This window comes from Lagopus leucura, unplaced genomic scaffold, assembly GCF_019238085.1.
Source record: "Lagopus leucura isolate 7727_CA_CO unplaced genomic scaffold, USGS_WTPT01 Super-Scaffold_741, whole genome shotgun sequence".
NCBI lineage: Eukaryota > Metazoa > Chordata > Aves > Galliformes > Phasianidae > Lagopus > Lagopus leucura.
This window is the reverse complement of record NW_024962256.1, coordinates 11,069,010-11,095,205: the sequence shown is the minus strand read 5'-3', so window position 1 is coordinate 11,095,205 and position 26,196 is coordinate 11,069,010. Positions and strand designations below refer to the sequence as shown.

At 42.7% G+C, this 26,196-nt stretch overlaps 1 protein-coding gene and 1 long non-coding RNA gene across 14 annotated transcripts in view; one reads left to right on the top strand and one right to left on the bottom strand.

The window, feature by feature from the left end:
* Positions 1-10,494, top strand: part of EBF3 (EBF transcription factor 3) — a 111,770-nt gene extending 101,276 nt beyond the window's left edge. For 4 of the 12 annotated variants that reach the window (XM_042863608.1, XM_042863610.1, XM_042863609.1 and 1 more), the window contains 5 exons: positions 397-462; positions 1,112-1,289; positions 2,467-2,655; positions 3,076-3,273; positions 9,096-9,418. In XM_042863608.1, the coding sequence (XP_042719542.1) occupies positions 397-462; positions 1,112-1,289; positions 2,467-2,655; positions 3,076-3,273; positions 9,096-9,127 (663 nt within the window). In that variant the 3' untranslated portion in view covers positions 9,128-9,418. Of the gene's footprint in view, positions 1-396; positions 463-1,111; positions 1,290-2,466; positions 2,656-3,075; positions 3,274-9,095 lie in introns of all 12 variants that reach the window. The other 8 variants (XM_042863611.1, XM_042863613.1, XM_042863612.1 and 5 more) reach the window with 4 other exon arrangements.
* The window catches only part of LOC122175733, a 51,744-nt gene extending 32,739 nt beyond the window's left edge, over positions 1-19,005 (bottom strand). The window contains exons 1-5 of one of the 2 annotated variants that reach the window (XR_006177492.1): positions 18,349-19,005; positions 16,306-16,834; positions 12,114-12,291; positions 9,147-9,251; positions 8,133-8,374 (exon numbers count right to left, since the gene is read on the bottom strand). This is a non-coding gene — a long non-coding RNA (uncharacterized LOC122175733). Of the gene's footprint in view, positions 1-8,132; positions 8,375-9,146; positions 9,252-12,113; positions 12,292-16,305; positions 17,233-18,348 lie in introns of those variants that run through there. The other variant, XR_006177493.1, reaches the window with a different exon arrangement.
* Positions 19,006-26,196: the final 7,191 nt, after the last annotated feature.

The following is a 26,196-nucleotide window of genomic DNA, read 5'->3' as shown; positions in this document are numbered from 1 at the left end:
TTTAATACCCATAAGACTACATCATTAAACCTCAAGCACTGATTTCACTAATTCAGCACTAGAGCTACAAGCCACAGCAGCAAACACCTTTTCTAGTCAATCATAATGGAACAGCTGGATGTTAAATGCAATATTATTTTTAGGTTGGTATCTAACTTTGACTTCAAACCGCAAACGGTATTTTCCTCCAAAACAAAATGCCTTCCTATCTTTGTAATGCATCCGCTAAGTATAGCAATAGCACCGCCACAGCGTGCCATCTATTCTCCCCACTTCATGATTTCCTCAGAGCCTTAGAAGCTGCTGCGAGATGCTAACATCATCACACCCTTTTTCTTCCTTGGAGCAATGGCCGCCTTCGGTGAAACGTAACGCAGTCTGTTTGTTTTCCTTTAGGAAGTATTGCTTAAGAGAGCAGCAGACCTTGTGGAAGCCCTATATGGGATGCCCCATAACAACCAGGTAGGTCACCAGTGCAGCTCTCGCGTACATGCTTACACATGTAAATCAATACCTGCTATTTGCAAAGCTGGCAAAGTGTCAACACATTCTTTCTGTACACAGCGTGGTTTTGCCAGCCACCTTGAGGGCAGTCTGATGTGATGCAATGCTCCGAGGGAAATGCTTCATCTTCCCATTCTCCTCTCACCGCTAGTTTGCCCATCAGAAATGACAATTAAGTGTAAGGTGCCAAAAGCATAAGCAATTATTAAGGCAAGAGAATAACCTTGAATTCGGTCCAAAATATACAGTGACTAATGGGAAGTCCTAAATAAATCTGCTAAACAGACCGAATAAAACCTACTGCCTTTTGCGAACTGCTGGAAATACATCTACCGTGCTGGATGAAGAAAATACGCGTTTACAATTTGCACATGGCTTACAATGCTTAACTGTAATTTTGTATTAATTTCCTTATTTCTTTAAGCATACTGCATTGGCGTCACATTGCATAGTGGTTCGGTATAGAAACGTGAATTCGAGGCAAGCGAAATCCCCAGGCTTACCTTCGTTTTGCATGAATCTCTTCTGTGGATGTTACCGTGATGAGAACTTTGAGGTTTTGCACAAATGTTTCCTAGCTGCTACTAATCATTCTGTGTCTTTATAGGAAATCATTCTGAAACGAGCAGCTGACATTGCTGAAGCATTATACAGCGTGCCACGCAATCACAACCAGATTCCTACTCTAGCCAACACTCCTGCTCATACTGGCATGATGGGAGTGAACTCGTTTAGCAGCCAGCTAGCAGTCAATGTTTCAGAAACATCACAAGCTAACGACCAAGGTATGTGGGCTTTCAAGAGTTAATCCTTGTTGGCTGTGTTTGGACAGTGCCTATTAATATTGGCTAATGTCAGCGCTGTGTTCTACCTCTTTCTCTCCTTGTTGTATGTCTAAGCGCGCGATGAAATGCCATCTTTAACTTTCTCATAATACCTAATTCTTCCTGTTCTTCTGTTTACTGTTATCGTAAAGCATCTCTGGTGGAAAAAGAAATTGGCAAAGCCTAGAAAGCTCTTTATTATTCACAGTAAATATACAGTGTGTTTGTTTATTATAAAATAATTATGTCTAGGTATCTCCACCTGTTTCTGAGTATTTGCACAGATAAATCTAATTTGATGTCTGTGATTGTAAAGTATTTTGTTTATAAGCATGTGTGACATATATGTTACTAATAAAAGAAATAGTTGATTTAATTTACATTTCGTAATTGAAAACGCATGTAGCATATTGCATTTAAAATTAATTTTGATACTAATGAAAGGAGTGAGACCAGATTATTGGATATGTTCAAAACCGTATTTTTTGCTCGCAACATAATTATTAAATTGATTGCTCAGATAGAAAAAAATGTTGCTTAAAATCCTGATTCTGCTAGCTTTCCTCTTATAAGAGATTGTCTTTTAATGCATTTCCAAGCTAATAAGCCTTATAAAATTCTGCGCTTGATCTTGAATTAGTTTTCACTGATGACTACACCTTACGAAAGTGCCAGCTTATTGTTAGTATAAAAATACCAATCATAAAACGAAGACCCCAAAACAGCCTTTTAAAGTAACTCACTGCAAACAATAAAGTCTTTCTCGCCAGCTCTGGCATTTGAAGGTCTGAAAGTTCACGCAGTGTGTTGGTACCAACCAGGACTCAAGCCTGTTGATAATTGCTACTAAAGACAAACGCGAAGCAAACTGACACAGCTGGATCGAAGAGAGCTTTTGTTGGCTGTCTATGCTAAGAGGAGAGACAACATAGAGTGCTCGCAGATGATTTAAGTAGGGTTGGCGTGATAAGGTTATCTCAAACTGCAAGAGTTGATAGGGCAGTAACAGACAACTCAAAGCAAAGCTGTGCAATCAATTAAAACTGTGTAATATATGATGCATGAGGAAACCCCCCAGCCCTAAGTTTATATTATAAAATAACATTATTTTTTTGGGGTGGGGGGGTTTCTAACACAGTAGGTTACAGTCGCAACACAAGCAGTGTTTCCCCGCGAGGATATGTTCCGAGCAGTACTCCTCAGCAGTCCAATTACAACACAGTCAGCAATAGCATGAATGGATATGGCAATGCCGGCATGCCCAATCTAGGTGTACCAGGTTCCCCTGGATTTCTTAATGGCTCCTCAGCTAACTCTCCTTATGGCAGTAAGTGTCTATTTTTGGTAACACATCATCATATAGATTCATATTTACTACAAAATCAAATACTTGCATTGTTTTGATTTTCTATATCGTGAGCTACTGGATAAAAGGAGGGGTGACTCTGGAGGCTGGACGTAAAAACGAATTTAATAAATTGATCTGTTTGTGCCATAATACAATCTCAGATAGAAAAAAAAAAAAAAAAAATTGGACTGCACAATTTGTAACAAAAGTCCAACACAAAAGAGTTTGCCTGTTATCCAGAGAGTGGCCAAGCCAAGGCATTTCATTTCTTTTTTTTTTAATATATATTTATATATATTATATATATATATTTTAAAAGGCAAGGCCCTATCACTCTCTTTTTCCGTGTTTGCCGTGAAAACCTCAATCTGAGTCCTGATTATTTTTGCTTTATTGCAGTAGTGCCGTCAAGCCCTACCATGGCAGCCTCTTCGGTCACCCTCCCTTCAAACTGTAGCAGTACACACGGCATTTTCTCATTCTCACCTGCCAATGTCATCTCTGCAGTGAAACAAAAGAGCGCCTTTGCTCCTGTTGTCAGGCCCCAAGCCTCTCCTCCACCATCTTGCACCAGTGCAAATGGAAATGGACTTCAAGGTGAGCCGGATCTCTCAATTTTCTTTGTATTGCTTTTTGGTACATACACTAAAACTACTGATGGTTTGCGTTGGAGAAAGGTACCTTACTGTATTTTTTGGTTTCTGATGCTCTCATGGTGATGTAGAAGAAGTAGAACAGCGCATATGACATGCTAAGATTTTAAGCAGATCTGAGGCCAGTTTTCATACTTACCCTTCAGAAAACTCCAGTTGTCGTGACATTTTCCCTCAAGATTTCGTACATTGAATATTAAAGTAAGAACGTATCCCCTGATGCTTCTTGGAGGTTTTGTCTACTCCTTGCATTTCCTTATACATCTCTGAATACAGTCATACGGATGTTTGAAGACAGCAACATTCCAGCGTAACGTGATGCAATTTCCTCACTTTACATGAGATGCAACAGGTATTGTCAAATGCTCCAAATTAGGAGAAATCAAGCTCTTACTCATTGAGCAAAGCTTCCCTTGCACCATCTAGCCACTTGTGCAGTGGATTTGCATGCTCTCTGGGCCATAATTCACTCACTAGTGTTACATTTGTTACTTCCATAAGTGAATATCCAGTATTTTAACTGAATTAGGCAATTGCAAACTATTTCTTCTCTCTCTCTTTTCTAATCTGCATAAAATTCGTGTGGTGTAGCACAATGAATAATTTGAAAATTGGTCACCTGATGGTAGTGGGGCAGGAGGAACTATGATGAAGTGTATGTTTTGTGGAAGAACAGAAATAACGAGCAAAGACGTGTTCCCTTTTGTGGCATATTTTAAAGTTGAGAAGGTAGCCCTGTCCCATTCATTACAATCATGGAAAAGGCTTGCTTGCCTGTGTTCTCCAAACAAAGAACCTATCCCACATGGCAGCACTGCAATTCAGTGAAATTCAGGAAATCAGAAAGTGCTGCAGACAGTGTCACCTGGGGGCTGCGACTCTTCTTCACTTTCTTAGCTAAGATAAGGTAACTCTTATTTATTCATAGCGTTGTCACAATACCCATAACAAGATGAGCACTCACTGCCAAACAGGTGAAGACATACACTGCAATTTGCCAGGCTGCCTGCTGATTTTGGATACCTGTGTTCTGTGATATCTACCTCAGGGCACTTTCAAGAAACCTCATCCTACAGAACTGACTGCCCACCAACGGTCCTACCATTCCAGACCAGTGTCTCAGAATGAATGTCCCTGTATCATAGCTTGTTAGTAACTTCTTGGTCCAGAGAAGATAGCATCTGAGAGCTCATTATGCACTCAGGTCAATGAAGGACTGAGGATCCAGCTGCACAAATATTATTGTAGGGTGGATGTTAAAGAAAAGGGTAATTAGATTAACAATTTACACCACTGCATAAGTCTTTGCAGTTGAAGCTTGACTATGCTGCAGTATATAGAAAACCAGACCAAGCATAAGCAATATTCTTAGAGAAGATGATCCATTTGTAAAAATAATCCTACTTTCTTCCATATAAAAATATAAAGCTTAAGAATTAAAAGAATATATGAATATAAAAATTAAATAGTTGCCATTTCAGCAGGTGAGTAAAGGGCTTCCCACTTGCTATCCAAGGTTTCAGGTGCTTATAAGATCTAGGTAACTGCAGAGTGGGGTTGTCAGAAGAGTGTGAGCAGAATGCCCAATTCCCAACAGACACCGAGCCCTAATCTCCTCCAGCACCTCCAGCCCTCCCAGTAATCATCCACTGTCACCCTCAGCTGAAAAATGCCCTTTGTGTAAAATCCTGGCAGCCCATTTGGAGTGCACCAGTGCTGACTTAGTTGAGCTGAAGGCCCAGCTGTCCCCGTGCTCAGGGTGCTGTGACCCAAGCGGCAGACCTGGCATTGCCCACAGTGAATTCCCTCCTGCAGGTGCTGCTAAAGCTCTAAGGATTTTTTGTTACATACCCCAGAGACCTGAACCGTTGTGTTACAGAGCTGTCCCTGCAGTACTCAGCATGTGAAGCTTCTAAAACATGAGGGCACTTAGAAGGTTCAGCCTGAGCTGATGGCAGAGCAGGGGGCTTCCACTTCCTATTTTCTTAGTTATCGTTGGACACAGAGCCCTTTTTAAAGTTTAATTACTCTCTTTCTGAGCACTGAACAAGAGGCCGTGCAGAAACCTCTTATTTTTTGTTCAGCAGTCAAACTGCAAATGGTTGAGGTGTTGATCTGGGGAAAAAAAAAGTCATGCTGTCCTCACCCTGCTGAGACAGCAAAACCAAATCTTGCGTTGAACAAAATGACACAGAGAAATATCAGGAAAGTCCTTCTGGTCTGGTAATTACAGCACCAACTTCCAGGCTGTGGCAAAAACTCAGATTATTTATGCAAGGTGGCACTTCACCCACAGAGGAAAGTTGGGACAGGGCAGTTGGGGTAAAATCTGTGGGTTTGGGTTGTGTGGGAGAAAATCAAACTGCACCTGACACATCCATGTGAGTGCCTTCATCACCGTGCCGAGGGGCATCAGCATTTTTATCCAACCAGAGCTGCCCAGTCTGAGCTGCTGGCAGAGCAGGGCATTTCTGCTTCCTATTTTCTTAGGTAGTGTTTGACACAGAGCCCTTCTTAAAGGTTAATTACTCACGTGAGCACTGTACAAGAGGCACGAGAGTTTTCTGATCAGCACGTCAGACCACATTTTGTATGTTAAAATACAACACAGAATATTGAAGACCATCGGGACCGCAGTGGTCCTCAATCAACAGAGCCTCTCTGCACAGCTGAAAGCACCATTAGCAATGGCCGTGGACACTGGGTCAAACTGAGACAGAAGCAAAAAATTCATGGTCACCAGTGATTGTTTTTAAGGTGAACGCTGCAGCTGATGGACCTGGGTAGCAGAGGATGACGTGCTCTTTTAACCTGGAGCAGGATGTCCTCTCTATCGTTGCTTGTCATTTTCTGCCTACATAATTCTGAACTAATCAGCTGTTTTTCAGCCAGCGCTATGGGAGGTGGTTGGCTATGGCAAGGCATCAGCATGCTGACACAGTCAGGCCATACAACTCCCCGTTTTTCACATCAAAGTTTGTTATCACTGTGAACAGATAGTCAGATGAGAACATGGCAAATTCCTATATGCAACAGACAAGGGCAGTGCTTTTATGGGGCTTTGGGGTGTTTACTGCAGCAGTTCTTGCTAAGTACACCCCTGTGGGATTTGTCTGTGCAAAAAAGATTCTGCTCTTGGTTCTTCTGAGATGACTGCCAAGGACTGACCATAGAGAGGTCTGTAACCAACATAGGGAATGAATATTTTCCTAAAGAGATTCAAGAAAGAGGGTAGGAAAAATTCACAAGCATAAAAAGAAGACAAACCAGTGAAATCAGTGCTAAGGTGTAGTCTCCTTCCTTGCTACATTCACAATCCATTCCTCCTCGTGCTGTGTTGTGAATACATGCATCCTTTGCCAATTGATACTGCAATTAGGGTCAGAACTTGGAAACTGCAGCTTGCAGAGAGAGATGCACTGCAAGTACGACTCGCTCCTGTAAGCCTGCAGAATGGAGCCTTTGGGCCCTATCCAAAAAAAAACACAACCTCGTTAACTTTGTATGACTTCCATTAGAGAGCCTATGATCAGAAAGTTAAGCGCTTCCATGTTTCTTAAGAGCAGGATGCTAGAATATGTGTTCCTCAGGGCAGAGAGCTTTTTCCTGTTCAAAACAACGGATGTATAAGGTATAAAATTTTTTTTTTTGCACAAAAGTACTACCTTGCTGTAAAGTTGGAAGTGTGTTCAGAATTCAGTTTTCAACTGTAATTTTCTTGTAATTGACTTTGAAATCGCACTCTGGATAAACCTTATGACTGTAAAGCAGAGCAAAAGGTTCTCTACATTCTTTTAAAACTGCATCCTGCTTAATTTTCCGGTCTCCCCCCAGTTGAAACTATTGTTATTTAAACACTAGCCACCCTGTTTTTCTTTAGGGAGGCATTTGCTATCCATTTGCACAGAAAGAACCAGAGAGCAGCAGTTCGCGATTGTCAAATGTCACAACTAAAACAAATAGCGAAATAAAAGATTAGAACAATGATTTTGCATCACCTCCCCATTGTGCAACAGATGGAATTTGACAAAAACAGCTGAATAGATTAAACAAAAGATTTCAGCCCTTATTCTCCTGAAAAGCATGCAGCAGCTACCTATATTTTCACAAATATGCCCCATCCCTGCAGGCATTCAAGGCCAGGCTGGATGTGGCTCTGGGCAGCCTGGGCTGCTGGTTGGTGACCTGCACACAGCAGGGGGTTGGAACAAGATGATCACTGTGGTCCTTTTCAACACAGGCCATTCTATGGCTCTACGATTCTAAATCAGAAGCTAATTATGAGCCTTTCAATAAACATGTGATTAAAAAGTACAGGATAGTATTGCCAGGTATCTGTGTGCTCTTAGCGCATTTCTGCACACAACTTCTGGAAGAAAAGTCCAGATTCTTCTTTTTTTTTTCTGCAAAGTTTTCATGTGAAAAGAGAGCAGAGCAGATGAGCACTGCTCACTCACACTGTACTCAGCATGCTGGCACAGCCCACGTCCCCCCAACACCCCGACATGGAGCAAAGTGATGGATACCAGCTGAACATGAATGCAGGATACAGAAGCGCAATGTATTTTGAGATGACCTGTGCTGATCCTGCTCTCCAGGGTAGCTGGGGGTTGTATTGTAATAGAACAGATCTCCAGTTGGCTTTGGACGCGCTCTCATGGTCACAAGTGCCCAGGGTGGGGGTTTCCCTTCCCATCCTCCGGGGTGAATGGCAGAGCCATTCCCCAATGGGATGGGAAGGCCAAAAAGTGAAAGGGAACCCAACCTGTGAAGGGTTGTCCCGGAGCTCTGTGCTCCTCTTACCTTGTTGAATATCCAATGGAAGCGTGGGATGCAGACTGAGTTCTCCTGCTGGAAGCAGTCTCTGTAAATAAATCACCATTCACGAGCTGTTTTGTTTCCAGTTGTGTGACTTCTGTCCCGCTTCAGGTTTGAAACATGCACTGAAATTATAACTGTAGCTCCTGGTTGTTGTAGGGGACTCTGCTACGTCGGGAATGCGTGTGTACACAAGTCTTCCAAACCATAAAGTTGTACCAGGGAATCTGAAATAAATTAATATTGTTGAAATTAATGAACTGAGAAATTGAAGTTCACATCGCTACAAGAACAAATTTATTAATATCTGTTGTACATAAATTAATGAGAAATATCATTATGACAAAAATTAAACAACGCTACAATTAAAGACAGTCTAAATTATGTTCCTACCAAGGAGTTAACCGGAGAAAAAGCAGCAGGCTTTGGTATCTCAGTGTTAAACTGGAGGAAAAAACGAGATGGCGGGATAGGGATATTAATCTCGTGCCTTTTTATAGCAGTCGGTGTATGGATTTGAGAGCAGGTGTACAGCACTCGGCTTTGATCTTAGAGAGTCCTTGACTTGCTTGGCCCTGCTATTGTGATCAAGTGCAATTAGGATAACGTTGGCATGGAGGTTTTCTGCTCAGGCTCCGGTTCTGGGGAGGAAGCGGAGGTTTGCGGGGCTCTGCTTGCTGGGCCAGGCTGTCCCCCAGGGCTGGCTGCTAACAGAGCTCCGCCAGCAAAAGAGCGTTGGGATCTCCTTTGGAACGGTGCAAGGGCGCTGTGTCGGGAAAGCATTTGTGCAGCGCTCCTCCGCTCCACGCAGTGCTGGATGCCAACGGGCCGCACTGTGCCGTGTATATGGGGACACCCCCTGTGATGCTCCATGTCTGCCCGCCGCGACCCAGACGTGCCTTGTTCTACAGCATGCAATAACAGCCGGTTTTTCTCTTTTTCTTTTAGCTATGTCCGGGCTTGTAGTCCCGCCAATGTAAAGTCATTTTGTTTACCTACCGTAGCGCCAAGCTTCAAGGATGGGCTTAGGGGACACGTTTAGTATATTAAGACATGCTGATGGAAACAGTGTCTTCAAAACAGAATCAGCAACAAATCGAAATGCTAAAAAAAAAAAAAAAAAAAAAAAAAAAAAGACTTTGTTTAAAGATTTTATTTAAACTATTAAGAATCTACATGCAAACAACCTACTTCTTCATGAACAATTCCATTTTATTGACTGAATTTTTTCTCATATTTTCACATTTCTCAGTCCTGAAGAATAAGGAAAAAGCGACGCCTATTTTGTATAAAGTTTCTGATTACGTCTTGGCTATGTCTAGTACTTGCTATGTGTTGGGAGAAACTTTGTGGATGCACCATTTTGATTATCATGAAACACTGATGAAAAATGCCTCCGAACATTTTTCTGTACTCATAACTAGATTCACAATGGTTGTGTATCTCTATAATGTGAAATATTTTTTTGTGGTGGAACAAAGGGGGCCAAGGAGGTCATGAGCCATCAAACTGGAAGAAGGATGAATATATGGTCGGAACAAACACCGGGGCGGGGGTGGGCGCGGGAGGGTTTACCATTGCTTAACTTCATCTTAATGAAATGGAACTTTGTAACTTATTGTAGTTAGAAATTGTAACTTTGATATTGAATTCTCTTGCCTTCAACAAGCACACTGACAGAGAAAAAATTGCTACTGTCTGTTGGTAAAAACCTATACTTCCACTGCTAGAGCTTCCTGTTAAGCAAGTGTGATCTGCAACATTTTTTCAACTTTTGCTAGCACTGTATACTATTGCATTCTTAGGCTACTGTGAAGTCTATGTTTCTTGTACCAGAAAATTGTCCTTTTGACTTCTAGATCCTTCTTCCCTAATGTGTTTTGTATGTGGTTATAAAATTGTAGACTTTTGTGATTTTGCCAAAGTTGTAGCTAAATATTTATACACTTGTCTTGAATTTTTTTCAGATCCACTTAAATATCTAGAAAAGCAAATTTTATTCCTTATGAAGCCTGTAAGGAATAAAATAGTCTTACCCATCGCAACACCTTCTTTCACATAAACACTTGCAGTCACTAAGGGAATTTATTTTGTAACATATCAACTATAAATATTGTATTTATCTTTGAAATTTTGTATATTGCTTTTCATCATTTTGTTTTCTTGTATGTATTGGTTTTTGTCATGGCCTGGTATGGTGATGCTGAGAACAGCATTCAGCCAACAGCAGTTGCCTTCATGTTTTTCTTTGAAGTAAATCAGCGTCCGTGCATTTCATTTGTACTTGGTGAAGTTGCTATTATTTCGACTTTCCATCCTTTTCGTTCCTTCCTTTTTTTCTTTTTTTTTTTTTCCCTTTTTTTTATTATTTTTGAGGAAAAGTCAAATTCATCGTTTATTTTTATATGATTTTTAAGTTATCAGAACAAATAATTTTGAAAAAGAAGTTGTTTGTTGTATAGTCAAATCCCATTTGTGCCACATGGCTGTAATGAATACTAGTAGAATATGTGCATGTGATACAGCCACAAAAAAGAGGAATCTGTTTTGTGGTTGCTTTTTTTCCCCCCCTTTTTTCTTTTCTTTCTTTTTCTTTATTTTTATTTTGATTTTGATTCCCTTTATTTTCCTTTCCTTTCCTTTCGTTTATTTTATTATTCTTGTTTTTTGTTTGCTCCATTTTGTTTTATTTCAAAGGCTGTAACAAATCGTTGTTAGCTGCCACCCATGACTTTGCCACGTAGCTGAACTGTGTTTACTGGGAAAAGTCAGAGGCCTAAAAGTTTAAAATAAATTCACTTCTGATGTTTTAATTAAAACGTTTGCCACATTAACTTCTCCGATGCCTTAAAAGTGAACTTCTTTGAAGAACTTTTGTGCTGTTTTATCACAGGCTTACACCACAATTGTTAACCGCTACTTCATTTGGGTGATTTCTGGTGTAAAAGAAAAGCACAAACCCGGTGTACAACTCTATCACTCCTTTATGTGTCTATTTTCTGCTGCACTCTGCATCCTCCCGAACCCTGCACTGTTTAAAACAGAGAAAAGTTTCACTCGAGATCAGGATCACACGTGATTTTTAAACGCCTGGGGTTTGCTTATTTCGGTTTCTCGCTTTTTTTATGGAACTTTTTGTAATAGACCCACAGATGACTGTACTTTTTAAACTGGAATGACCTCCATCGTGTTTTGTGGCTGTTAGTGCCAAATCCATAGTGAGAAATGTTTCTGGTTTTCTTTTACTTTGCACTACATGGTTTGCAAATGCAGCACTGCAAAACGTTTTGCAAACTGCAGCAGAATTAAGGTTTGAACCAAAAAGGAGGGATCTCTTTTTTTCTTTTTTTTTTCTTTTTTTCTTTTTTTTCCTTTTTCTTTTTCTCCTTTCTGGGCAAAAAAAATGCACATTTTAGTAAAGTGTTTATTAAAGGGTTTAAAAGAATGATACAGTGTGTCACAGCCAAGAAATGCCCTGTGCGTTTCTTTGGTGATAACCAATAAGGCTTAGCTAAGTGGAAAAGCCTGAGAAGTCACTTTGGAACTGAATTGCCTCAGTTATATTTTGTCTAATGACGTTCTGAGCTAACGAAGAGGTCACGTGTACATGTTAAAAACATTTGCAACTTTCTTCATAACTGCAACCTGTTTGTGTTTTAGATTACTTAGAGCAGCCATCGCTTCATCGTCTCCGAACGGAAAGCTTCACTAAATGGTAGATTTTACTGTTAAAGACCCTACAATAAGATTGTTTTATCTGTACATTTTTTCATATATTTAACTGTATAAAAAAAAAAAAATGTTCATTTTACACAATATTTAATTAAAGTATTTCTTGTCTGTGAATTTCATTTTTTAGTAAGTTTATCTGGTTTGATTATTAAAAAAAAAAACAACGGACAACACACGAAACAAAAGAATGCAGCACCAGGGCTCTCGTTTCTAACCGCCAGCGCTCGTACTCACGTCTCAATTAAAAACCATAAGCCACGAAATAGGTTTTCCCTGGGAAAAAGCCAGGATCCTGGGAAGGAAGGCAGCAGCCTGCTGCTCCGCCACGGTGATGCGTCCCAGACGGCCTGTATGTAAAGGTAACAGCAGAGCTGCTTCTTTCTGTTCCATTTTCAGATGGCATTGTGAGATTCTGTCAACAGGAAAAGTTATTTTAAACGCAGCATAACCCAAATTTTCCATGCAGTGCTTTCGCACCGAAGGTCAACCTGCTTGTTTTCTCATTGCTGATAAGAAAGCAAATGTTTTTTGATAATTATAACACCGAACACCGAAGTATGTTGTCCCTTGGACTCCAGCATGTGTAGTGTGCATATCATGTACCTGAGCGTGAGTGTGCAGAGGTGGGCACGAGTCAAACCTCCTGGGTGCAGGGTGTGTGCATGGGAGGCAGCTCCGGCACCGACCTGAAGCTGAGCACGTGTCTTGGTAAAGGAGGCAGTTCAGCAGGCCACTTCTGCTCCAGCATTACCAGGCACTGCTGGAAACGTCAAGAAGGCACTGAGATAACCAAGCTTGGAAGAAAAAATATGTACAGGAGCAGGTGTGTATTCTGCCATCTGACAGGTAGAGTGCCTTCGGTGCCCTGTGCTTCTGTAGTTCAGTGATGAGTGCGATGAGGAGCTGCAGCACGCTGTAGCTACATTCTAGAAAGAAGCAAACCCAGGATATTTAACTGTGTTTCCTCCTATATTTCCATCGTTTTTATATGTGATGTTAAGAATAGAGAGCACTTTTGATTATGACTATTATTTTGCATTGACAGCCATTTCACTCCGTGTATGTACCTGCATATCATGTCTATCCACTGGCACAATCAGACACGCGCCACTAAAAATAAGACTTTTTATGGGGATGAAAGTCTGCATGATGCCTACTGGCACTGCTCCTTTTAGGTTCGTTTCAAAGGTTTGAATAGCGAGTGCCTAAATGGTTGGTCTAACGTTCAGTACAAAGAAAATACAAAAGAAAATAAAACACACGTTCTGTGTTGAGAACGACAGGTCCTGGAGCGATCCAGCACCCGTGACACATCTATATCCATAGCTTGGCAATCGCCCTGCCAGGAAAATATGTTGTGTCAGCTCACACCAAGTTTAGAAATGCAAAGAAGAAGATGATAAAATTTCCTTAATCGAAATGAAGGAATAGAGTCTCTAAAAGTATACGCCAATTATTGCAGAGCAGCTTTTTAAAGTCTTTCAAGCTTTTAAAGATTATTCAAAGCACTTGAAATAGGCTTCAATCTAATGCCTCATTTCATTGCATTAAACAGCCTAGTTAATAAAGAATCAATATATTCAAAGGGCAAGGTTATCTTTTGTCTATAAGGGGTGGTGTCATTCTGAACCTTTTATAGTTCAAATGCTGAAAAAGACCTCATGAAATCCATACTCATCAAGTGGGTCAACTAGAGCAATAAAGAGGCCCCTGAAAGAATGGCTGCGCTCCTTTAAAACAACTATAAGTCTTATCTCCCCCGCATAGTGCTTGCGCAGAATCAGCCAGAAAATGTCAATTTCTCATCAAGACAAGAGGCCCAATGATAATTTTTTTCTAGAGAATACATACAATTAGGAGAATGCAGAAAGGCCCCATCAGTGATTTGTAGCTTATTATGTCACCAGCAAGCTGCGATCTACTGCTAAGCAGATAATAAGGGCTGTTGATAACTGAAGTGTCAATATGCCAAAGAACGATTTTTGAATGTGAGCCCTTGTGCTTTTTTTCCCCTCCTTGTGCAGATCGCAGGGCCTGATAACAGAGCATCTGCCAACCGACACCGCGCGCCGGACCACACAATTAATGCCATGAATAAATAGCACAAAAGAGTTTAGATTCTTTATACTCTTTGAGACAATTCCCTGTTTTACCCTTCAAGGATTTCTTTTATGTTCGAATAAGGTTGCTTTTAATGAAATTTAAACTCATCAGAGGAAATCAAAACCCTCAAATCAGATTACAAATTGATTTTTTTTTTTTTTTGGTCACTTGTCATTATACAATGTACTGCCCTAAGTTTTACAGGAAAAGGAAGAGAAAGTGCCGGGTATTGAGTAAGAGCATGCAAACAGTCTTGGAAAAGGCATATGAAAGAGGAACGTTCCTAAAATTCCACAAGAAAGTTTTACAGAGTTGATGTGTATCAACACGCGATCGTTACTGTTATGCTCACCATGTGCTGGTTATAAAGAAAAAACTATACTAGAACTTTGAAATGCATACATTAAATCACCAAACCCAAATGATCTCTGTTTTTCTTATATATAATGCTAGATGTCTTTGTTACATACAAGGAATTAAATATTATTTCTCACAGCTCAGGTCAATAGCAGCAGAAGGTGAATCTGAGAGTGGGTCTGGTACCCCATCCCTTTGGTGACGTTGCCAGTGCAGTTTGGCCAGCTAAAATATGATGCTGGCAACATATGCTATATACAGCCATGATCTTTTTGTTTCCTTCTGGGTTCCAATAAAGTCACTGTTGTACTATCACACTTTTGTTTTCTCTTTATTTATCAGCTTGAAGAAACGAGATATAGTAAATTGGTTACTAAACGCTAATTTTTGTTGCCTGAAATTTTTAGAGGACTTCTGTTGTGATGTGACACTGTTTTCCACTTGCCTTGAGATAAATGAAAAGATTTGAGAAACTTCTTTGTAACAAAGGAAGGCATTAACTTCCCCAGACCACTGGGAATGGTGAGTGCAAATAAGATCTGCTCCAAGCAGACAGAGCTCACAGCGTTGTATAGATTGCTCAAAACCAAACAGCCCACCAACCAACCACAAACTAACAAAAATGGAAACTGAGTCCAGAATTGGTCTGTGTAATACAGCCAACAAGCTCTGAAGTTGCCCTGTACTGACAGTGGGATTAGCATAGGGACAGCAAGGGGAAGGAGGAGATCAGCCAGGAGGACTTGGGGGAGCTGCACAGAGCGGGGCTGCCCTGGGCACAGGGCTCCAGAGCTGCCATGGCCTCGGCCTGGCTGTGGTGCCAGCGGGCAGGAGGATGCTGGCATCAACCTGGGCAGACATGGAAGCACTTGAAACCATAATGACTAGAAATAATTCAGAACCTGCAATACGTTGTCTTGCAAGGCTGTCTGGGCAGACCAAGTGTCACTCAGTGAGGAAGGGGAAATAAGTACTGAAAAGGACAGGAGCCGTGCCATACAGTAGGAGCCACTCCAGCTCAGCGAGGAGTCCCATCTCCAAGCACACCAGCCCTCCAGCAGCCCTTCCCTGGGGCAGCACTAGGCTGTCTATGGGGCAGCAGGCAGGCTGCAGCAAGGCTTTGGGCAGCCTGGGGGGACCATGGCCCACAGCCAGAAATAAAACCAGGAGAGCCAGGCAGCTTCACAGGTTTACACATCAGTTTGGAAAAGTCAGCTGTGTGAAGAAAACAGCAAAGCGTAGATTGGTTTGGGACAAAAGCTCCCAAAACATACTCGAGGTGGAACACCACCAGTGTCACCTACATCAGGTGAAAGAGCCAGGTATGTACATCTGTGGGTCAATGTTGGAAAATCCCACAGTGCAGCTGTGCTGAACAGGTAGCTCTGGAATAGCCTTGGGCTTCCTCCCTGGACATCAGTGAAATTGAAGCATGGACATTTTTACAAAATGGAATTCCTGTTTTTTCATCTTAAGGTAACGGAGCTGACAGAGCTGGAACCAGACCTAGCAAGTGAGCCCAGCCACTGCTATGCTCTGCTCAGCTGAGGGCCGAGGAACTCAGAGAGGAAGGTGGTAGTGGATGAGCTGCTGTATCTGTGCTTTTGCAGTCAAGTCATGGGAGACAAAAATCATTTTTTAATCATCTGCAGGGGGATAAGAATGGAAGAAGGTCTACAAAGCAGGGTGAAACAGTTCTAGGGAGAGGGCGAGATTTAGTTTGCTCTAAATCAGAAAGTAGCACTGCCAGCAGAAAGCCATGCAGAAGAGACTCAGCTGTGATGCCAAACATGGTCAGTCCCATTTAGCAGGTGGCAGGGACAAGACGAAGGCATCACGCTCATGCTGTGATGCCCCATGAGGTAACTCAGCCCTGCTCAGGCACCTCATGCTTGATACATGCTTGCAGAAGTGATGGAATGAACCTTTTTTCTATAGAAGTGGGAAGAAAATAGAAGGAACTTACCTTTGAATTTTGTAGAACCAATATCTCCATAGAGCAGGGTGTCAGGTAAAATCATTTCGAAGTTTTGTTGCCTGAGGTCTACCTTCGATGGTTGGGGGCTTTCCCACCATTCAGCATCCATGTTTCTCATTCGTTTCTCTTTATTTTCAGTCCACAGTGCCATGTCTGCACCACGTGGAGACCAGTCACTTGTGTTTGCATATCCCACATTGTATCCCAAACCTGTCTAAGCTGCCAAAGACTGCACTGCTGCTGGGATGCTGCTTTGCAGAGCAGCTCATGTTTGCTTTATGTTGCTGTTGAGTGGGAAAGCAAGACCCTTGCAGTAGGCCATCAAATCCAGCAGTTACCTCTGCAGGTGAGAACTGTTATCCCATACTGCTGCAAGAACCGGTCAGATCCCAGGTAGGACAAAGAGGAGGCTGGCAGACAAATGCTTCATCTTCTCTCAGTGCTACATCATGTTTGCACAGCATGGTTTGCTGTGGGTGTCTTGCATGATCCATATGGATGGAAGAGCCTTCAGAAGCTGCTGTGCAGGAAACAGACAGAAGTTAAGCAGATAAAGAAGATAAAGATGCCCAAAATGCTCTGCTTTAGGTAGCGTTAAGATGTCACAACCACAAAACTAGAATGCCTCAAAGAGTAATAGATGCACGTTAGTGTAACCAGCTACAGATCTCACGTTGTTCATGTAAATGCAAAAATCTGAGAAAAGTTCTTTTAAATCTTTTTGTTAACATTACCCTGGCAAGCAGTTAGCAGAAGCAAATCAAGCACTGTTGCTCTCTGGGTGCTGCCCCTACTATGAGGGAAATAACCTGCAGGAGCACACCAGGCCGTGCAATGGGGACTCATCAGCCACAAACTGGTAGAGAAGAGTTTCTGCTTCCAGGGCAGCTGGATGGGGCTGGCAGAGCAAGGGCAGGGACGTGGTGTTTTTGTGCAACAGGGACGCCACAAGTTCAATCAGGGTCAGGAAAACATATTTTTTTCTGTGCTGAAATTATCCATTCCAAATGGAAACAGACACAAATAACTCTGGTGTGTGAACTGTACATACCTCACCCCATTCACCGCTCCTGTAGTAAGTTCAAATATAAGGAAGAGCAGAAACAACAGGTTTGGGTGCTAAAATATACATTCCAGCCATCACAACTGGACTGCCTCAAGGTCAAATTTACACTGTTTTCTACCACCACTCTCTATTTTCTCTCTAATGAAATGACCCTTGTCCTGCAGTCTTCTGGCACCATGATGAGAAGAGAAAGCCTTCTTGTTGTCTGCATGGCTACTCTGCCCCATACTTTCAATGCAAAGATTAAATATTGATACATAGCAGGGCAGTAAGAGCCACTGACCAGGGATGCAGCGCTGCTGGTGGGATGGGCTGCCCACCCCTCTGCCTCACAGTGACAAACCTCGTGCAAGCCCTTCCAGCAACAGCGCAGGAATGTCTGTTCCTTTCAATGTATTTGTCTGGTTCAGGTCAATGACTAATTCACTTGAAACTGAAAACCCGATTGGGAGCTGGAAGAGCAGAAAATGTGTTTTCCTCTCCCTGTCCATGAATAAAAAATAGATTTGAAAGGATAAGATCCGCCAGTTTTAGCATCTTGAAGGACGTGGTGACCACAAACCACCCATTCAGCATTTTGAATGTAGATAATACCATTTCCTTTGCTTAGTAGCTCTATGAACATATTAACTCTAAATGCATAGGTTGTTTAGAAGAGAACTTGACAACGCATGGAATACTATGGGAAATGCAACATCCAGCCATTTCATAGACACAGAAATACAAAGCATATAATCTGAACATTAAATAGAACTGCCTACACAAAAGGAAATAGTTCAAGTAACCCAGGTAAGCAGACTGAACAGCCAGAAGACATGCATATTTGGAAAAAAATGATGGGTGCAGCCCTTGGGAAGGAGCCTGGGCTCTCCCAGCGTTGCCATAGGAAAAAGCAACGCAGGACAGCAATTTCAGACAAAACCTTTTCCTGAGACCTTCTGGATACTTCTGTCAGTAATACTTACCCAATACCTGGTGATGGAAAAGCCACCCATCAGCATCCTTTTTCCCAGTGTACACACACGTGTAGTGCAGCTAACAGCACCTCATCCAATGCTGCTTCCTTTGCTCTTCGCTCCATCTTTAATGCAGCGTTGCCCTTTGGTAGCTGTGTGGTTAGGGTTAGGGTGCCTGTGACATTTTAGGGTCAGCAGTTCTGTCTCAGGGTCCATTTTCACACAAGCTGACCTCCTGGAATTTTATTTTCAAGCAACATTTGGCCATCTCATTTAACCAACTCACGTTTACAGGATCCAAGTCTGCATTTGCGATGAAGGGCCGAGCCCGGGCTGTGATGTGGCAGACTGTGAAGCACCAGGAACGTACTGTGCTGCAGTGAGCCAGTGATGGCCACACACTGCCAGCAATGCAAACCTGGTGCTTGTGCCACCTCACACAGCCCAACTGGGGAGCAGCCTTGCTGCATAGGACCTCCTCAGCCAGGGACAGGTGCAGGCATGCTGGCAATCAGCAAAGCCAAGGTGTATTTCCTGCAGCATGCAGCTGGGGGCATTTTGCAACTCATTTTGCCGGAGAAAACTTGTTATTTAATTGCCTTTGCTGCTGCTGGATCGGAGTCAAAATGAGTGGGAATATCAGGTCCTGCCAGATATATTCAATCATATTACGGCTTTTTTCCCCCGAATGGATGCGGAGTGCCAGTGAGCAGTGAAGCAGTTAAACACAGCCGTGCAGATGCCAGCAAGGCTGCGATTTCACAAGGAGCATCCCACCAAAATGAACAAGGAGAACGCACACATCCCCAGGTGCTTCTACCAGTCCCCACAGAGAGCTTACGGGAAGGGAACTCAATGGCTTGGCCAACTGCTGGAAGGAGGGATCTCTGCTCTGACAAAGCACGAATACCATCCAACACAGCCCCTAAATAAACAGTGAGGGCTGTTAAAATTCAGAAGGATGCATTCACGCTGCCAAGCAGGTGGAGCGAGGAGGCAGAGGTGCCCCCAGCAGCCCAGCTCTGCATCGCAGTGCTCCACAAAACTGGGTGGAGAGGGGAAAAAGCAATGTCTAAATGAGTCCAAAACTGATTATCAGGTTCCTAAGTGGCAATCTAATTTAGCTATATAAAATCATGAAAGGCAAAGAATTAATTGATACTAATGAGTTATACGAGATAGCATCATAATTAATTCCTAAATAGAAAGAGGACATAGGCTGGAGTGTGTGTGGGGGGAAACAAGACTGGCCTACATATCCTAGCAGATTACAGAGGGTACATCTGAAATGAGAAGTGAGCAGCTGAAGTCAGGATGGATGGAGCTCCAGCATTGCTCCCATGGTTCGGGGAGCCCCACACTCCCAGGGGGCAACGGGTGCCGGTCCCTGCATCGCAGGGCACACACTGGGTACCTGCTGGTTGCCATGGTAACCACACAGATTGGATCTTTTTTTTTCTCCCCCCAAAAGTATTGCTGAGTAAATCCATAATCCCACGACAACTTTGCCATGCATCAAGTTACAGTTCTGGGATCGCTGCAGCAACTTAGGCAAGGAGTTGGTGGGTTCGACTCGGAGCAAAGCTGCTCTGCTCCACTCTGGTTTGGGCCTACTGAGTCCTCTGCTGCATAAACCATAGGTGACCACTCGTGTGCTGGAGGACAAAAAGCTTTGATGAATCACAGAAACAGTAAATTATACATGGAAAGAGCATTCATTTTTGGAAAACCCATAGAATTAGCATCACATGTTGACTCTGCTTCCATGATTATGAATCAGAGACCTTTTTGGCTTTATTTCTGAAACTGACATTAAAAGTTTTGTTCATTTTTAATTTTTTTTCTCCTTCAAAACCAGGTTTTGATTTTAAAAGAAATCCCATTTGCAGAAATTAAATTCCAGTTACATTATTGCATGGTGAAGCCCAGAGTCGCCCTCCTGTTGAACAAACTACTTCTGATAAATTGCAAAGAAATATCAGTTTGTAGAATTAAGGTAATTTTTAAAAATGTTACCATGAAAAGTCATGCATTGTTGGCACATACCAATAATTCACGTCAGCCTGAGCCAAATTCCTGGTATTGAAAGTGTAAACAGTCACAATCAGTGATCAACTCCATTTGACTCTGGCATCAAGGCCATTCATAGAAACAGTAGTTGCACAGTAAATCCAGCTCAACACGAAATAATTATTACAAATCAAACGATTTTCTGTGCCAACAGGTCAGCCAGGGAACAATCAACCCATTGACATCACACCCTCATGTGTGAGGACTGTGGGCTGTGATGCAGGACAACAGGAGGATGGGGAAATAATGATAAATAAATTTTGCCAAATATCTTCCAAGCCCTTCCTGCTGGTGTGTTCCCACCTGGCACCTCCTCCTCTGTGACATGTCATCTTTGCAATGGGGGATGAGGAAGATGGTGTGTGTCTGTGCAGCACAAAGCAGATCCAGCAGCAACGCTCCTCTCTCCATCACTGCCAGCATGACACGCATCCCCTTGCATTGCTCCCAGGTTGGCTGGAACGTGCTGTCCTCCTTCCTTGCAATAAGAAAAGCTGGCATCAGTGAGATCTGCTGCTAAATAATCCAGAACAGGAGCGGGATGGAGCCATGCAGAGAAATGGAAACGTTTGGGTACACTGGGAGAAAATAAGTAATTTAGATATAGGGAATGATGCCTGCCTGCCTGACGTGCCCTTATTTTGTCATTGATTGCTTCTCTACACATGCAACCTCAGACCTTAAGTACTGCATATAATGGAAGTTTTAAAATCAGTGCTTGCCTGCTAATCTTTTCCTGCTACAAATAAAGAAAAATTAAATTGAAATAATCATTGTGTTTCCAGCTGCCTTTCTTGGGGTTTACCTCCCCATTTAGTGCTGCCGCTGCCACTTCTTTCCCATCGAAACGCGTTCGTAGTGACGCACGTTTCCTCACTCTCCAAAAGAGATGGGGCTTAAAACCACCTTAAAAAATGTGTTGGGCATCCCATGGCAGGCCTTGCAAACAACCTGAGCACGAGGCGAGGAACAACGTCTGAGGTGAAGCAATGCTGGCAGGCAGGCTTCACAAACACGGACAAAACAAGAGGCTGTCCTCAGGTCCTGCTCTCACACGGGAAAGCGCTCGGGCACAGCGCAGCGCCGAATGAGCTGCTGATAAATCTAATCCTGAAGGATTGGAAATGAGGTAAAAGAAATTTTGATGAAAATTATGTACATGTACTTTGACAAGCTCATAAACACTGCAGCCATGATAAGTTTTCTTATTTTTTTTTTTAAGACCTGACACAACTGTGTAAGCCCAAACTCTAATTTTTACAGCCCTGGGTTTGGAGATCTGTCATTGGGAGATATAATGGAAAGAATAATTGCTTGGTGGCTGCACAAACATGAGATGTGTTGTCAGGCTGCAGTTTGGAGGCTACATCTGGCTTCAGAAATGATTGATGCTGTCTCTGTGTGTGATTTGGGAAACAATTTTTTTTTTTTTTTTGCTAACACAACCGATGTGCCGAACCTCCGCGCAGCCGGAGCAATTAAATCGTTATTAATGAAAACTTTTCATTTATTCCTCTTACTTCCAAGCTCCTTTTTCGATTGCAGCACTGCACGGCGATGGCAGAGGAAGGTAGGCATGTGATTTCAATTTGAAATTAAAAGTCATGTCTGAATAACAGAACAGCATTCTCATTTCCTAATACTCTGCTTTTTACTACTTTGCATTCAACTGTGAAAAGTCTTTTAAAACTCTGAACAGCAGTAAAACTTGAATGAATTTTTGACCCATTATTGCATAGCGGGTGCGCTTTCCAAGTTCGAGAGACTGCCAAGTTCTCCCCACCTAATATTTCCACTTTAATTGTGCCACTTGAGAAATTTACGTGCCTCAAAATATGGCATGAATCTTACGCTTATTGCAGTATCATTAGCAGCAACATTTAAGCAACATCTGTGTGCTATAGAACTAATTGAAGTAGCAGAAGTGGCAGCTGTAAATCCACAGGAAGATGGCAGTTTGCACCCAGCACTGCTGAGTTAGCGGGTAACTGTCAGCCTGTTCCTGCAATCTGCTCTCGAGGACTACGGTACAGGCACACAATGTCCAAAAAAATACAGCGAGTAGGCTAATGATCCTATTAACCACTTTGCTGCACCAATTTGGCTGTTTTTCCAGTTTCCTCGTTGAATTTCATTATATATTTCACCGTTCCAGTAAAAAGTCCAGCATGAGACACGCTCGCTTGTAAGCCACTGACGTTGGGGAGTGAAGCTCCTTCTCGGTTGAATTAACACAAAAATGATTTTTCTTTTTGCAATCCGATATATTTCTCCACTTTTTCCCATTGTTTCATTTTTCTTCCTTGGTGAAAAAGAACTTTTACCAACTGTTAATGCTGGTATTTAAAGCAATGACATTTCCCTCTCCGGGATGTAACATTTTCCATAATCCATGCCACTGGGAGGGGGCACGCCTGGAGCTTTAGGTGTGTGGGTTAAAGTACATCTTCATCCGTGCCAGGAAGGTTGCTGTGCCACACGTGTGGCCCGCAGCTCATCAGGGCACCGCCGCTGATTGCACTAATTGGTGATTACAAAAGGAGGAAGGTGTTTAAAGTAGCATGTCCTGGTATTACTGCATAATCCAGGCACACGGCACATCGGGACTCCAGAGCGTCTTGGAGCATTACCCATGCTTCCATCCTCATTTGTTTCTTGGGGGGAAACAGAAGGTTTAGAAACCTTGCAATAGAACAGAATGGAGTGAAATAGAATAGGATAGGTTAGGACAGGATACGATATGACATGACACAACGTAACACGACATGACATAAGCGTAACATAAAAATATAACACAATATAATACACAACACAGATGTGATAATGATACAGCATAATAACACGCATAATAGCAACAATAAAATAATTATGCTAGGCATCAATGCTTTGGCACAAAAGCCATGTTTCCTGCCAACCCCGTGCCCCCACTGGCTGTGCCCAGCTCCACCCCAGCGTTGCTGGGATCCCCCATCTCCCTCCCTTCCACCCAGCACTGGGAGCAGAGGGAGCCTCAGGGCTGGGCTGTGCTCACCACAGGCCCTGCTGCATTAGGAGCCCAGCACGTCTGCCTGGCTGCCATGTGACGCACCGCGAGCCACCAGCATTTGTTGTCTTAATACACAAATACTTGGGGACCCAGCTGATAAGGGACAAACTGTTCTGAATCTGCTGAACTACACGCTTAGGGTGGCATGGACCCCGGCGATATTGAAAATCAATAGTCACGTGGCAGTTTAAAGGTTAGAGGTCTCCTGAATTAACTTTCTAGTACTAAATTACCAGCCCTCAGTAATTTTCTTTCTTTTTTTTGGGGGGGTGGGGAGGGGTTTGTTTATTTCTTTCTCTTTCTTCATTCTGAAAGCAATGGGAAGATGCACTGGCTTTAACACTTAGCTAAGGTCTGCCTAGGAGCAACAGGAGAAAATAGCAAAACTTGTTAATATTTTACGTGATAATACAGATATTAAGGTAATTCTCAAAAGAACATTTAGGAAAGCATCAGATATTTGCAGCCTAAGTTGGTCTTCTTCAGAAGGGTTTGCTGCCAGCTAGGTTGCCAGGTGGAATGGTCAAAAATATCATGCAGTTAAAGATGCTCAAAAGCTAATGCTTCTGCTGCTGCCTTGACAGCTAACACCATGGCTGCAGGTGCTTTGGGCACCTGGGAGATTTTCTGGGGGAGAATTGGGTGGATTGGGCACTAGCAATCTGCAGGAAGCAGACCTCCAGCTGTGGCCAGGAGCAGTGCTGGGGGCTGGGATCAGAGGGCTTTGCAGGGCTCCCCAGCTGGACCCTGGGCAGGAGCCTCAGGTTTTCACAGAATCACAGAGAAGTCTGGGTTAGAAGGAATCTCAAAGCCCATCCAGCTCCAAGCCCTGCTGTGGGCAGGGAGATCTGCACTGAGCCCAGGCTGACAAAAGCCCCAGCAAAGCCCCTGGAATGCCCTTCCTGGGTGAGCACATTTAAGAAAGAGCTGAAGCAGCAGGCACACCAAACCCGACAACCACACTGGAGAAGAATCTGTGTGCATTAAACAGACACACTTGGATTCATGCAGAAATAAAATTCAAAATATGAAAAGAGTACCTGAGGTTACCACTCAGCTCTAATTACTGAAGTAAACTAAACACCTCAAAAAAATAAAAAAATCACAAACGCCGAATCTCTTGTTTAAAAAACAAATTGTGAACTTAACCTTTTCAGCTCTGGCATTTCCAGGCGTTCTAAGTGTCAGATTCATCGCTGCCACTGACACGTGCAACTTGTGTTTATTGACATGTGCCTCCCAGCCCCAGTGCTGGATGGAAGCAGGAGGGCTGCAGGCACAATGCCACCCCATACTGAACCCTGAACCTATGAGGCAAGTGGAATCGTGTCCAAGGATGCTGTGGATGCCCCATCCCTGCAGGCATTCAAGGCCAGGCTGGATGTGGCTCTGGGCAGCCTGGACTGCTGGTTGGTGACCTGCACACAGCAGGGGGTTGGAGCTGGATGAGCATCGTGCTCCTTTGCAACATGGGCCGTTCTATGATATGATAACAACCCAAAACAAACAGCAACAAAGACCAAGCCATAGCTAATGAAATAAAACCCACTGCTAAGCATCTGTTTGGACTGCATCTAAGGCAACACTTAAGCACAGACAAAATTTCACCCACTTACAAAGCTCTGCTCACTTCATATGGGACTCACGTACGCACAAATTCTCACATAAACGGGGTTGTATTGAGGTATAAACTGGAAACATCTTCCTCTGTTCATCTGAGATTTCTCCTATCATAAACTTTTGATTAGATGGTGTATATGTTAAACTACAGATAAAAGTTCCTATTGGAGTTTTTCCTCTGTTAACGGTATGTATATAAACCCACAGACTGCTGATGGGCACAGGAGGAGCACATGCTGTTATTTTTTGTGTAAAAAAAAAAGCTAGAACTTTAAAGCCATCATTTTACAGTCTAGCTTGAATGAGTATTTTCTGCTCCACAAATAGGCAAAATACTCCTATAGGAAACGTTGAAGATTTGTTTTTTATAACCATCATTCTTAACTAGTGCACGATTATGTTTATTTCTATCAGCAATCTTATTAATTCCCATACTACTTCTGGACCACGCTCGCACCACAGAAATGATTTTAATTGAACATTTATTAAAACAAATGCCTTGTCAGGACATACCCTCTCCATCTGGCCGCACTGGACGGGCATTATTTCCTGGATGTGTCTGCTTTATGCAACGTCTTCTCACACAGATCTCACTGACCAGCACAGATCATGATTAGATTGTTGTGGGTTTTGTTCCACAGCCTTTTCTGCCACAGCCCTTCTTGTCTCGCTGCCATCAGCTCATACGCACACACGCAGGACTCTTCCTCTTCTGCTGCACACAGTACATCTTCTTCTGGAAGTACACCATTAGCCACAGATCTGACAAAAGGCAGAGATCCTCTGTAAATAACCTCCCTGCAAGGTTGCATGGCCTGCATCTTTTCTTTTTTTACTTTTTCTTTCATTTTTTTCTTTTTCTTCTGCACATGCACGCTCACAATCACAGAGATAAGAGTTTGGGTACGAAATAAAATTTGAATTGAGTTCCCAGCATTACATTTAAGCCCTTAAAAATAAAATAAGAGAATCTTTCTCCCCTCTCCCTCCCTAAAACCGTCACCTGCTGACAAGCAGATTCCTAGCACTATAAGGACCTTTCCCAGCAAACTTGCTCGCTTAGCAGCCAAACATTATTTTTATTGCTGGCATCACAAACAAACACAAAACAAATTCCGAGA